General features: G+C 45.4%; 1 protein-coding gene across 2 annotated transcripts in view; it reads left to right on the top strand.

The window, feature by feature from the left end:
* The window catches only part of ASTN1 (astrotactin 1), a 330,103-nt gene extending 320,398 nt beyond the window's left edge, over positions 1–9,705 (top strand). For both annotated transcript variants that reach the window (XM_060034430.1, XM_060034419.1), the window contains exons 22-23: positions 1,834–2,017; positions 5,990–9,705. In XM_060034430.1, the coding sequence (XP_059890413.1) occupies positions 1,834–2,017; positions 5,990–6,227 (422 nt within the window). In that variant the 3' untranslated portion in view covers positions 6,228–9,705. The remainder of the gene's footprint in view (positions 1–1,833; positions 2,018–5,989) is intronic.
* Positions 9,706–12,396: the final 2,691 nt, after the last annotated feature.

Below are 12,396 nucleotides of genomic sequence, written 5' to 3'. Positions count from 1 at the left end.
TTTTTATTTATATTCTTTCTATTCTATATAATAAATACCAGAGATCTTTATAGTCTAAATCACTGTCCACTTTATCTCTTGATCTTATTTTAACAACCTGAGAATTTTAAAGTCCTGAAAATCTGAATGGATTTCTCAGCTGAAATTATTTTTATTGCAGCTTAAAGATGCTGGTTACAAGGGTTTAATTGCTAAAGGGTTGGTACAACCCAGGTCTGGAGATATATCACCAGAAACCCTCCACCAAAGTGGATTCAAATGACTGCCAAGGTCATAAATTTCACTCACTTAGCTAACATTTTTTGATCTATTATTTTGTCTGGCCTTATTCTTGCCACTCAGGACACTGGGGGAGTGAGGTCTGGCTCCTGTTTTCATAGGCAATGGGCAAGATAGACAAAAAGGGAAATTATTGCAATGCTTGGGCAGAGTAGAGGTAGAAATTTTATTCATTCCAACCCAGGAAACTCTTAAAATGATGACTCAGTCATCGCCAGCAGCCTTGAATTCACTTGGAGTAGTGACAAGGGATCAGGGCCTTTAGGCTGACAGGGGGTCAAGTGGGCAAAGTCTGGCTTAGAAGCCTGTAGACTTAGTCTCTTCATCCCCTGATTTAACACTGGATCTGAGAAAAAGCTCTCCAGATCTCAGTTCCCAGCTGTTTAGAAAGAAAATGTCAACAAATCTCCTTTCTGACAGGTTTAATGAGAAAATATTTAATGATAAAGTGCTTTGAGCTCCACAGGAAAAAATGCCAAGGCTACACAAATTCATTGCCCCTTTGCCACATCACCAAGTTCAATCTTAGCAATGTATACCTTGGAGGCAGAAATATAAGAGGTATAAATTAAGCCAAAAGATCACTCGTTTGGAACTGCAGAATGCACTGGATTCAACGTACATGTCAGCACAGATCTGCAAGCTTGCCTTCTTTCCTGTCTGGGTGGCCCTAGCTAAAAGACCCGCATTCCTGCAGTCAGGGGGCTAGGTTGCTCTTGGCACTGTGGCTACTCCAGGTTCTTCACGTTGCTGGAGGCGTAACCTGACAGTTCCTGACCTCACCCCTGAGCCGAAGGCTGCTCCCCGCTGCCCAGGGCTGCCCCATAGCTTTTGCAGGACTCACTTTGTACCCAAGCATGCAGCCTAGAGGTGCAGAGGAGTTAACGCCTCATGGGGGCAAATGTGAAAAGTCCCCATGGACCAATCCTGAATGGGAGCTGGATATAAAGTCTTCTTCTGTTCTTCCCCAGATGGACCAGTGAGGATCCAATAGCTTCATACATCCTCTCCTGCGAAACATAGCCATCAACTCCTTAGAGCATTTTCTTATATTCACTCTGCCTCCTTTCTTGCCTCATTTCTCTCTATCCTCCGTCCTGCTTCTCTGGGAATGCATTTGCCAATACAGTATCAATCTATGAGCTCTTGCCTCAGGCTCTGTATTATTAGGAAACATGGGTGAAGACAAAGAATATTATCACCTAAGTTGACCTTAGAGAGATTCTATTTGAAGCCTTTCATTGTATAGAAGAGAAAACTGAAACCTGATAGGGCAGTAGGTTCAGTATTCTTTGAGTAATATCACACACACACACACACACACACACACACACACACACACACACACGCATGTATATATACACACACATATACATGCATATACACACCTATGTGCCTGTATTTATAATCATTTATGTATATGTGTGTGTATATATATATATATATATATATATATACGTGTGTGTATATATATATGTATATGTGTGTGTGTGTGTGTGTGTGTGTATATATGTATGTATAATCTTACTTATTGGCCTTTTCTCCCATCCTCAGAAATAGCAGACAAGATCTACAATCTCTTCAATGGCTATACCAGTGGGAAGGAGCAGCAGACCGCCTACAACACCCTCCTGGATCTCGGTTCCCCCACTCTCCATCGAGTCCTCTACCACTATAACCAGCATTACGAGAGTTTTGGAGAATTCACCTGGCGGTGTGAGGATGAATTAGGCCCCAGGTAATCAGTAAACTTCATTATCTCTTTTAAAGACCTCAGCTTTTTGAAATTTTGTACCTCTTCCACTATAATACTGCCTTCATGAATTTGCAGATATCCTGGGTGAGCTTAGCTGCTGTAAGTCCTGTGCTTCTAGACAGCTCAATTCATACTGATTAGTTATGGATAAGATGTATTTATGCTGTATTTAAGTCAAGCCATGAATGCATTTCCTGAACTCTGAAAAAACCTTTGCCCTTGAGTTGTTTTACCCCCTCCTTATCATGCTGACACAGCATTCCAAAGGCTAAACTGTAGGAGCCCAAAGCTTAGTCTTTTGAAAGAAAATTAGGAATTTTATTGAAGAGGTTATCCAAAAATATTTACTGCATATGAACTTTACATATGTTATGTGCATTATACAGACGTATTTTGAGCTAAATTCTACATTCTCTTGAAAGGCAGAATGGGGGTAGCCAATGACCCATCTTGACATCTAACCTGGCCAAAGTTAGGATAATGTAGTGTTTGCCAACTTGCCCTGGCCCCAAGGCTACAACTTCCCAATACTCAGTACTCCTGCTTTTAGGTTATATAGCCCAGATAGAGTTCTTGGAAAGAGAGGAATGGGAAGAATGCATAGAGATAACACCTTTCCTTTGTTCCATTCAACATGGCTGTGTATTGCTGCTCTGAGAAGAGAAGGTTTCTCTAGAAATACTAAGATTTTCAGATAAACACAGTGAAGAGGCTTTTCACGTGGAATGTCCCCAAACTTATATGTCCCCAAACTATTTAGGAGTTCATAAAGAAAAAAAAATAGGGGAAGGAAGGAAGGGAGGGAGGGAAGGAAAGAAAGAAGAGAAAGAAAGAGAGGAAAAAAATAAATGAAGAAAATCAGTACAGTAGGATCCTCGGGCACTCAGAATTCTTGCTGTCCTGCCAAAAGGGATCAATAAAAGCATCACCCGAAAGTCATCCCATTTGTCTGATATCTGATCAATTGGAAAGGAGACTTAGTCTCAGGACGCCTCGTATGACCTGAATTTATAAACTTTTCTAGAAGACCATTGTACAGGACATCCCCCGCCCTGCTACCTATTTTCTTACTTTTGAAGAAAGGAGAAAATTTAGGATTACCTTCCTAAAATAAAATGATTTTATGTGTAAGGTCAGGAAGAATCTTTCTGCATTCCATAAATTATTTCCCGAAGTTTATAAAGGTTGGTTTTTCTTGGGCAAACAGATGCCATGGCTATAGACAGGACACAGAGGGAAATATATAAGGGGGCTTTAATTTGTTCTGTCTCAATTTTGGTAAAAAGCAAACCCTGGGTTAGAAGGTAGATATGTATTAAGAAATAGCCTCCCTGCTCCATACCTTACCATCACTCCTGTCCTTATTATTACTCATACCTAATATCATCCCCTCTCTCCAGCTCTCTCCCCAATTCCCTTCATGCTCTCTCCTCCCTCCTTCTGACATTTATTGAGTACATATATGCAGTTCTTTGTCAAGGAGCATAAATGTCACAATTTGAATAGCACTAACATTGCATACATCATCTTGACTTCCAAGGGAATTTGGACTGCTTTTAAAATGTCTCTCTTGTAACTCAAGAGTCAGAAGGAAAATTGGTTAATGAAGAAAGTGCGCAGGGGAAAAAAATGCCGATCTCATTGTAAAGCAAGGCCTGCTGCTGACTTGACACTGTCTTCTCAAAAAGAGAAGACTCTCAGGAGTCTTCCCAGGAGACTCTTTCATGTGTAATACTGGTTTTTTAAGGCTATATATTAGGGGGGAAAATTGTAGTTTCATTAGCTTGTGGAAAATCAAGTTTCGCTTTTCAGTGTCATGGATCTGGGGGAGAACCACAGGAAACAAGAAGTCTCCTGCCTTGAGATACTTCACCACTTTGGAGTTAGTTGTGAGAATAAATAGAAAAGGGTCAGAGGGTACATACGGCCTGCAAGCAAGCAGAAAGTATTCCCTTGCTTCAGTTAAATCCAATTCCATTAAAATTCATGGAAGCCTCCATGAGAGTTGAAATACCTTGAGGACAGCCTTGGTCGCATTGCTCTTAAGAAAGAAGAAGGCTCTGAGATGGTCAAGGACATACCCAAATTAATTATTATCTTTTTTTAAAAAGGGAGCAATGAAAATAGCCACAAAAAACTCCATGGGCTAATTAAATCCATTTGTTTGAAAGGATGGCTAGGATGTGTTCCTTTATCCATTTCTTCAAGATGAGGCAGATGCTGCCCTTTACTCTTTCTTCTCTCCCCCTTCGTCCGCATCCCAAGAATGTGTCTACAGCTAATGACATGCAGCAGGATAGATTAAGAGGAAGGCCACCAAAGTCCCTGTTGATGACGACTTTTGGAAAGCCTGCTTGGCCAAATGGCAGAGGCTGATGGGCAGAGAAGAGGCAATCTGCATAAGGTGTGACTTAGTCGGCAGAGTGTTTGTTTGATCTTCTCTGACCCACCATTGCAGTGGGAGAAAATTTGACTGGCCTCCGATGACCTCACACTCTCTGGGTCCCTTGACTTTGCTGCCACAGCTCAACACCTTGCTTCCAATGTCCGTCATCCCCACCCGTCTCTCGCTTGCCCTCCTAGGAATGCGGTGAGCTCACCCCTTGTGATGCTCGTAGCCAGAACGGAAGAAGAGGCATGAAATGAATGTGCTTCTTGTTCTTGAGAGCTCATTCTAAACTTGGTGAAGAAACTTCCAGTTTCTGGAAAGAATTGTTGATTGAATTAGAAAAGAGATGCTTCCTCACGTGTGAAGTTAGCCTAGCAGTTGATAAATACTGCAAGGGGTCCTGTTCATTGAACTTTCCAGAACAGAGTTTAGAGCCTCACATGGGCTTGTTGGAATAAGAGACTATTCTTTCATGGGTCTCTGGTCACCCGTGGTTTTTTGAAGAAGGGAAAGAACACAGCTAAATGAGGGGATCCCCGTTCCTTCACTTATCCTAAGTGTTCAGAGTCAAAGCCAGTGTGGGCTGAGAACTGGCCATCAGGCAGTCCCATCTCTAACACCAGAAGTGGATGCCAAGAAGAGGCCGTACACCGGTGAGCTAGATCCTGGCGACAGCCCGCTTCCCCAAGCTATGCGCAGGGTGTCTCACACCCTGTTCTTGGCCCAGTGGGATCACTCCTTTACCAGTGTGTGTGAACTTGGGGAGACCTTGCCCTCCTCTTCCCATTCTCTCAGGGATCTGCAACAGCTCAGGTGCCCTCTCATCACCTCGTCTTCTTCCCACTCTTTGGATGGGGTCTCAGGGGTCTCAATGGCGCTAGCCTCCTGACTTTCCGAGGGAGACTGCAGAACAGAGCAGGAGCGCACCTGGGGGTTAACTAGGTGCTGCGTGCCACTGGGAGTCTGCATTTTCCCAAAGAATGACCCTATGTCAATATGCACTGAGGGCACTATTGTTCGTGCCCTTATTACACTATAATTACCTTCATACAGGCATAATGAGTTACACTTGATATCCCCCAAAGTGCAATATATTGGCGGCTTCTACTCAGTTCAGAAATACCCTTGAATCCAGTCAGACACATTATTTGTCATTTAATGGTGATAAATTACTGGCTTTAAAGTAAATTGATCTGATTTGTCAGCTCTATGATTTGAAAAGAGCATAAATCCCCACTACAGTATGTCATTTTCTCTTCCTTATTTGTCCTTATTGCATTTTGTTTCTTTGTTTCCATTTTGGTGCCCTACTTTGCTCGTCCGTCCTTATTAATTAATTATTTCATTCATTCATTCATTCTTCCATTCATTCATTCATTCTTCCATTCATTCATTCATTTTCTTGACAAGTATTTATGGAGGTTCCCCCTCTTCTAAGTGCCAACCATGGAACAGTAAGCAAAATAAACGGGGCTCTTCCCTCTTGAAGTTTAAAGTCTCACACTGTTTACCTTTCCTGCCTTCTCTTCTTTCTAACCTAAGCATCCTCCATGCTTGATCCGTAGGAAAGCTGGCCTCATCCTTTCTCAGCTTGGGGATCTCAGCAATTGGTGCAATGGACTCCTTCAGGAACCCAAGATAAGCTTGCGACGCAGCTCCCTTAAGTACCTGGGCTGCCGCTACAGCGAGATCAAGCCCTACGGACTTGACTGGTCAGAGCTTAGCCGGGACCTTAGGAAGACGTGTGAGGAGCAGACCCTGAGCATCCCTTACAACGATTATGGGGACAGCAAAGACATCTAGCGCCATGATGCCAGAGAGCAGCTGCCAGAAGGAAGCAGGAGAGAGGAGGGGAAATATCTGGGTTGGTGTGTGGATTTTTAATGTTTTTAAGGGAACGTTCAGACCTCCACAGGCAACATCTAAACTAGGGAGAAGGTGATCCTTGCTTCCTGCAGAACTTCTCGGGTATCATGTTCTCCATCTGTGTGGTCAGTAAGCCTGCTAGCCAGGGCTTCCTAAATTTCTTCTTAGGGAATTACTTTGGGGCTTGTTTTGCGGTTAATTTGTTTTGTTCATTTTTTGTCCAAGAGGTTCATCAGAATGCTCGGGTTCTGCCATGCTTCTCATGAAAGGGCCATTAGGTGGCGCACCCTGTGCTCACTGAGTTCCTATGTCCCTTGCACCTGGGGACAGAGATGAGGCCAGAAAGTTGTAGAGTGGCCTCAGACCCCAGCCTCAGATGTCCTAGGAAAGCTCTCACACTAAGAGCCTAAGCTCTGCTCACAGAGAACAACAGCAAGAAAACTGGGAAGGTGGCCCCTGTGTAGGTCTCATGGTTTCTGCCCCCGGCCTTCCGATTGCTATCTTCACACTGCAAAGGTGAACTTCGCCTCCATTATGGGCCCCGGTCGGCCTCCTGGATTTTTATGGGAATTAAATCTCCTTCTGGAAGAACTCTGCCTTCTCCTCTGAACAATATATCTTTAAGAGGCAATAAAATGCTACCTGTCTAATGCACCTGCAGAGCAGTCTACCTGGGAGTCTGGTTAGCAGTCCATGTTCTCGAAAAAAAAATGTAGTTTCTTCTTTTAAAAAGCTCCTGTACCTCCAGAGTGAACTTCTGCAGACCAGTAGTGCACGTCGCATGCCCGGATTCTCTGTGGTGTCTGCGCCGCTTACCTTGCACAGATCCGTCCTGGCTGATGTACGCTCTGGTCAGGACGGGTCAAGGCCTCCATGTCAGTGTTTTAGTGAACTCAAGTTATTACCCATCACAAAACACTTCCGTCCATTCTCCCCTTTGCCAAATTTGCTTAGTTATGTTGCTAGTTTTGCAAATCATTTCTCTGGGTGAGGATTCCATTTTCACCCCCCATCTAGTTGCCAGGAGCAGCAGAGGTTCTGTGTAGGTGAGCTCCCCTGACCACAGGCAAGGGCCAGGCCACTGCTTCTGCCCCGCTCCCCGAGCATTGGCAGTGGCACAAGTGGGGACCTGGCCAACGGGAAGTCCAGCCTCTCAGAAAGAGCTCTGCAGGGCCCTGTGGACCAGCAATGGCCTTAATTGTCCTCACACACCTCAGAGGCCTGAACACACACGTTCAGCCACCCTGCCTTTGACCAGGGCTCCTCATTTGGAAACACAAGAGAAAGGTCAGGAAGGAGATGCAGAATCTATAAGGCCTGTCATTGAGCGCTATTGAGTTTTTTCTAAGTGGTTAGAATGACAGAGCTTGGTTATTGAGGGCTTACTGTGTGCCAGACGCTGCTCTAAGCGCTTTACCTATCGCTGAATTCTAGCAACAGCTCGTTTCTTACCTACCTGAACCACCATTTGAATTCAGGCTGTCGGACTCCAGAGCACAGGATTGTAACCCCTCGCCCTCCTCAGCTCTGCTTTCCACGTTGCCTGGACGCGCAGCTCTCCCTGGCCCCTGCCTCCGTGGCACAGATATGCCTGCAGTGCGTTGCAGTGGGAGGAGGGCACAGTGCATCCTAACCCTGTAGCCGGGGCGTCCTTTGGGACCACGGATCTGCAGCACAAGCCTTCTCCCCGCCAGTGCCTGAGAGTGAGTGAGCCTGTGGCAGGGCTGCAAGCACAGGTGACCTCACGCCCCTCTCTGCATCTTTCTGCAGAAAGATGGAAAGACAGTATATCGACTCTGGAATGCAGCCCCCTCAGTTCCAGAGCAAAGGCTGACAGAAAACTGAGACCCACCTGGGGTCAATGCCGGGCGGTGGGTGAAATGCCTCAGAAGCCAGTGTCTCACCTTGACCGAAGAGGAAGGGGTACAGGAGGCAGCAGTGGGACCCCAGCCAATGGGGCGGGGCCTTGGTGAGAGCTGGTCTTGCCGCTGCTACTCCTTTATTCAAGTCTGTACAGAAAGCTGGGTCTGCACAGCAGAGGACCAGGACCTTGGGCCAGAGAGAGGGGCCGGGGAGTGGCATCAGGGACACCGTTCCCTGGCCCTCCTTCTGTGTTACTAAAATGAAGCACGCTCACGCTTTCCCTCCCTCCTCCCGTCTCCCCCCAGGTCCATCCTCATCTTTGTCTGCTTCTCCTGCCTGATACCCTTCCTCCTTAGCCCCGTCCTTCTCCCTCCGTGACCCTCTCCCTCCTTCAGTGTGCCCTGTGCCCTCCACACATACACACAGTATGTGCACACATGCACACACAACACACACTCTACACAGTATATACACACACTGCCCACACAAAACACACACTACCCACACTGTACACACTCGACAGAGTATATACACATATGACACACACCAGACACATGCACACACTACACGCGCAACACACACACTACATGTGCACACACTACACACACGCTTTACAAACTCTGCACAGTGTATACACATACTACACACACACACACACACACACACTATAGACTATACACATTTACACACTACACAAACTATAGGCACACACACCACACACACACACTACATACTACACGCAGCCACAGATGTACACACACTACATCCACAGTGTATACACGCACACTACACACTGTACACACACAACACACATACTATACACACTACACAGAATAGACACACACATAATATACAGACACACACTATATATACACAGTCTACACACACACTACAGACACACACATTACATACACAAACTACACACACACACTCTACACACACACATACACACTGCACACACAGCCTCTATGCCTGGGTCCCACCTACTTTCAAGTTAAAAATAAGGCCAATATGAGTGGAGCAGGAGAGAGTGCTCAGGCCCCCTGAGGATTTCACTCGAGGATTTTGCCCAAGGAAGGCAAGCTCGCTCACACCCCGACGACACTGCCCACAGTTTGACTGCAGGAACCCATTCTGACTAGAAGGGTGACGGACGGGGCCACTATTAAACCTCAACTTTCCAAGCTGCCAAACAGGTCTTAAGGGAGTTGCTTATACCCACCAACACTCTGCCAGCCCTGGGATCCCACGAGGCCACTGGTGTTTCCTCCTGAATGGACATGGCCCACTGTAATAGCACTAGACCTTTAACGGAGTGTGCGGTTGTCTTCCGTGGAGTTTGGTCCGTTCATTACTTTCAGTTAATCGCACTTCTTGATATTTGAAAATGTTCTATTAAAAAACTGAGTGTGAAAAAAAACCACTTTACTACTATAGAAGGAAGGGAGAGTATAGTGTGACCAACTTCAGGTATAGCAGTATTGTTTAAAAGAGAATCATTGTACGATTATACAAATGGAATAATCAACTAAATAATAAACAAAGCTGTCAGTAAGTGTCGGGTGTGTGGATGTTACCGGTGTCTTTTAATAATCGGACTGATCTGGTTAGACCAACTGCGGAATTATTAAAGCTTTAAATGTTATACTTTAGATTCTGTTGATACATACATAGGTCTTATAGCCCATCATCTTAAGTAGAAAAAAACTTAAATCCTTCACAGCAAATTATAAGCTTATTGTTAGGTACTAGCTATTCTCATCATCTTTCTACCATCGCCAAATAATTGGCCAATGAAATGTATTTATTGCACATCTGCTGCATTTCAGACACTGTGCGTGGTGCGGGAGATACACTGGGTGGTAGGACAAGCTTGTTCTCCGTCACCGAGAATGGCATTTTATAGGGAAAGTTAGACATTGAACCCATCATTGCAAGGGTGACAAGAACTATGACAGAGACATACAGGACTCTATGGGAGTTGCTGAAATTTGTATGTTGGGCATCTAAGAATAATGTTGCAAAAGGCCCTGCCTGACACATTCTTATCTTGCGTTCTGTAGAGGCATTTGGGAGAGGCTGGCTATTATGAACTGTAGCTCAGAACCTCCATCTTTTCTGCCCCCTCTCTACAATGTAACTTTAAATAGATGTTATCTGTGCTGCCACCAGCGCATGTGATTCCCTTTAAATTCTTCAATAGCCAGCTATTCAGTGCCTAGGCGCTAGTTGGCCCTCTTGAAAAGTAACCGTGACAGTTCTGGTCTGTGCGCGCAAGTGAGAATTATTAAAAGAAGACAGACTGGCAGTTTTAAAAGACGGCCCCATAAATTCTTCGACACGCCTCCCAACTAGAATGGTGTTCTACTGCCTCTGCCCTTGAATCTGGGCAGGTTGATGACTGTTTTGACCAATAGATGAGAATGGAAGTGAAACTCTCTGACTTCCAAGTCTGAGTCATAAAAGGCCTTGGGGCTTCTGCCTTTTTCTCTGGAACTCTTACTCTTGGAGAAGAAATCTGAGGCCACCGTGCTGGGGCCACCATGCTGGAGACGTCACATGTAAGCACTCTGGGCCACTGTCCCAGCTGAGCCCAGCCTTCCAGACATTCCAGCTAAGGCACCAGACACATGAATGAAGCTGTCTTGGCCCCTCGAGACCCGTCCCTCTGCCAGCTGCACACCACCCAGCGACCTCTATCAATGTCACATGGAAGAGGAGCATCACCTGCCAAGCCCCGCCTGAATTCCTGGCCCTGAAAATTATGCAACACAATAAAATGGTTATTGCTTTAAGCCACTGTGGGGATTGGTCTGCTAAATAAAGGGGATCGGATGAGAGCTCAACGGTGTCTATTCCACCCAGCCAGTGACGGAGCATCTAAGTTTCTGTCCTGGGTGTGAATTCACCGTGAAAAGAAGAGGTGATTTTCCCCGGGCTGGGCTACGTAAGCATAACGTCCCTCTCACCACCTTGCAGCAGTGAATCTCTGCTGCAACAGAGAAGAGCAAAACAGAAGACTGGATGCTTCACCCCAATACCTCTCAGGGGGCGAACCTCAGGAACTTAGTGGAAGCCCTGGGAAGGGGGACAGTTGTTCCAGGGCCAGCAAAAAAAAAAAAAAAAAAAAAAAAAAGAGAGAAAGGAGGAGACAACTGGGGACAGAATAGGAATAGTAGAAGAGAAGGGTTTCTTCTAATTATTTTGCTCTTCTGCCCCTTTGCACTTGGAACTTCCTGGATGTGAATGTGTACATCCCACACTTAAAGTGTGCCAGGCACTGTGCTAAACACTATAACTGCAGGCTCATCCTCCATCTTCGTGCAATTCTGTGAACTGGATACTCTCAGGAAAGAGGAAGCAGAATCTCAGAGATTTTATACAACTTGCCCCAGTTCACAGTGAAGTAGAAGTAAGGCCTCTCAACCAAGGGCTGTCTGACTCTAACCATTACACCATCCTGCCTCCGCCATTCATGAGCTGGCTTCTTATTGAGTTTCCTAGAAAGGGAAGAACTCCCACTGAGATTTTTTACACATCACTGGCTGGTTACCCTATGTCAGACCATAAAAGAGAATGTGGCTGGATCAATGCAAACCTACCACGATTAGGAAGACAACTCGGGGTGCATAGCTGGTTTCCAAGCTTGTTTGCTTGTCTGTTCGGCTTGGTTTGGGATTTGTTTGGCTTGTTTTTTGTCTGTCCCGTGAGGATAATGCAGAGTCAAGAAAAAGCGTGACTCAAGCTCTATCTGCTGAACGTAGCCTTGTGTTGGCTTTTCATGGTTCTTTTGCCCTGTTCTCTGTGCTCTGCATGCATCCTTGGTAACACCCGATACTTGAGTGAGATCTTGGGAAACAAAAACCTCCTGCCCTTCAGGACAGCGTAGCTTGTCATGTTGATCCAGGACCCAGCCTGATTTTGATAACCTACTGGCTCCCAGCCCTGTTTCCATCACCACCTCCTTTCTCATTGTCATTTCAAGTGAACCAATGAATGAGCAGCTTAGTGTCAAATGAAACCTCAGTGTTATATAGAACAGCTGACAATTTCTCTTGATACATGTGGGACTCCAGGCTTTGGCTCATGTCTGCACTATTCTAAAGTGAGGGGAAAAAAAAACCCTCTTTGTGCCAGGGCTTTGCAGTGTGTGCTGTAATTGAATTGATTCCTGTAGGAATGCACAGGTTTTGATATCTTGTTTCTTCACCAAAACTACCTTTTCTTAGAGTTTATGAATATG

This window comes from Delphinus delphis, chromosome 1 (assembly GCF_949987515.2).
Source record: "Delphinus delphis chromosome 1, mDelDel1.2, whole genome shotgun sequence".
NCBI lineage: Eukaryota > Metazoa > Chordata > Mammalia > Artiodactyla > Delphinidae > Delphinus > Delphinus delphis.
Note: the sequence above shows the minus strand (reverse complement) of the source record. Positions and strands in the feature narration are given on the sequence as shown.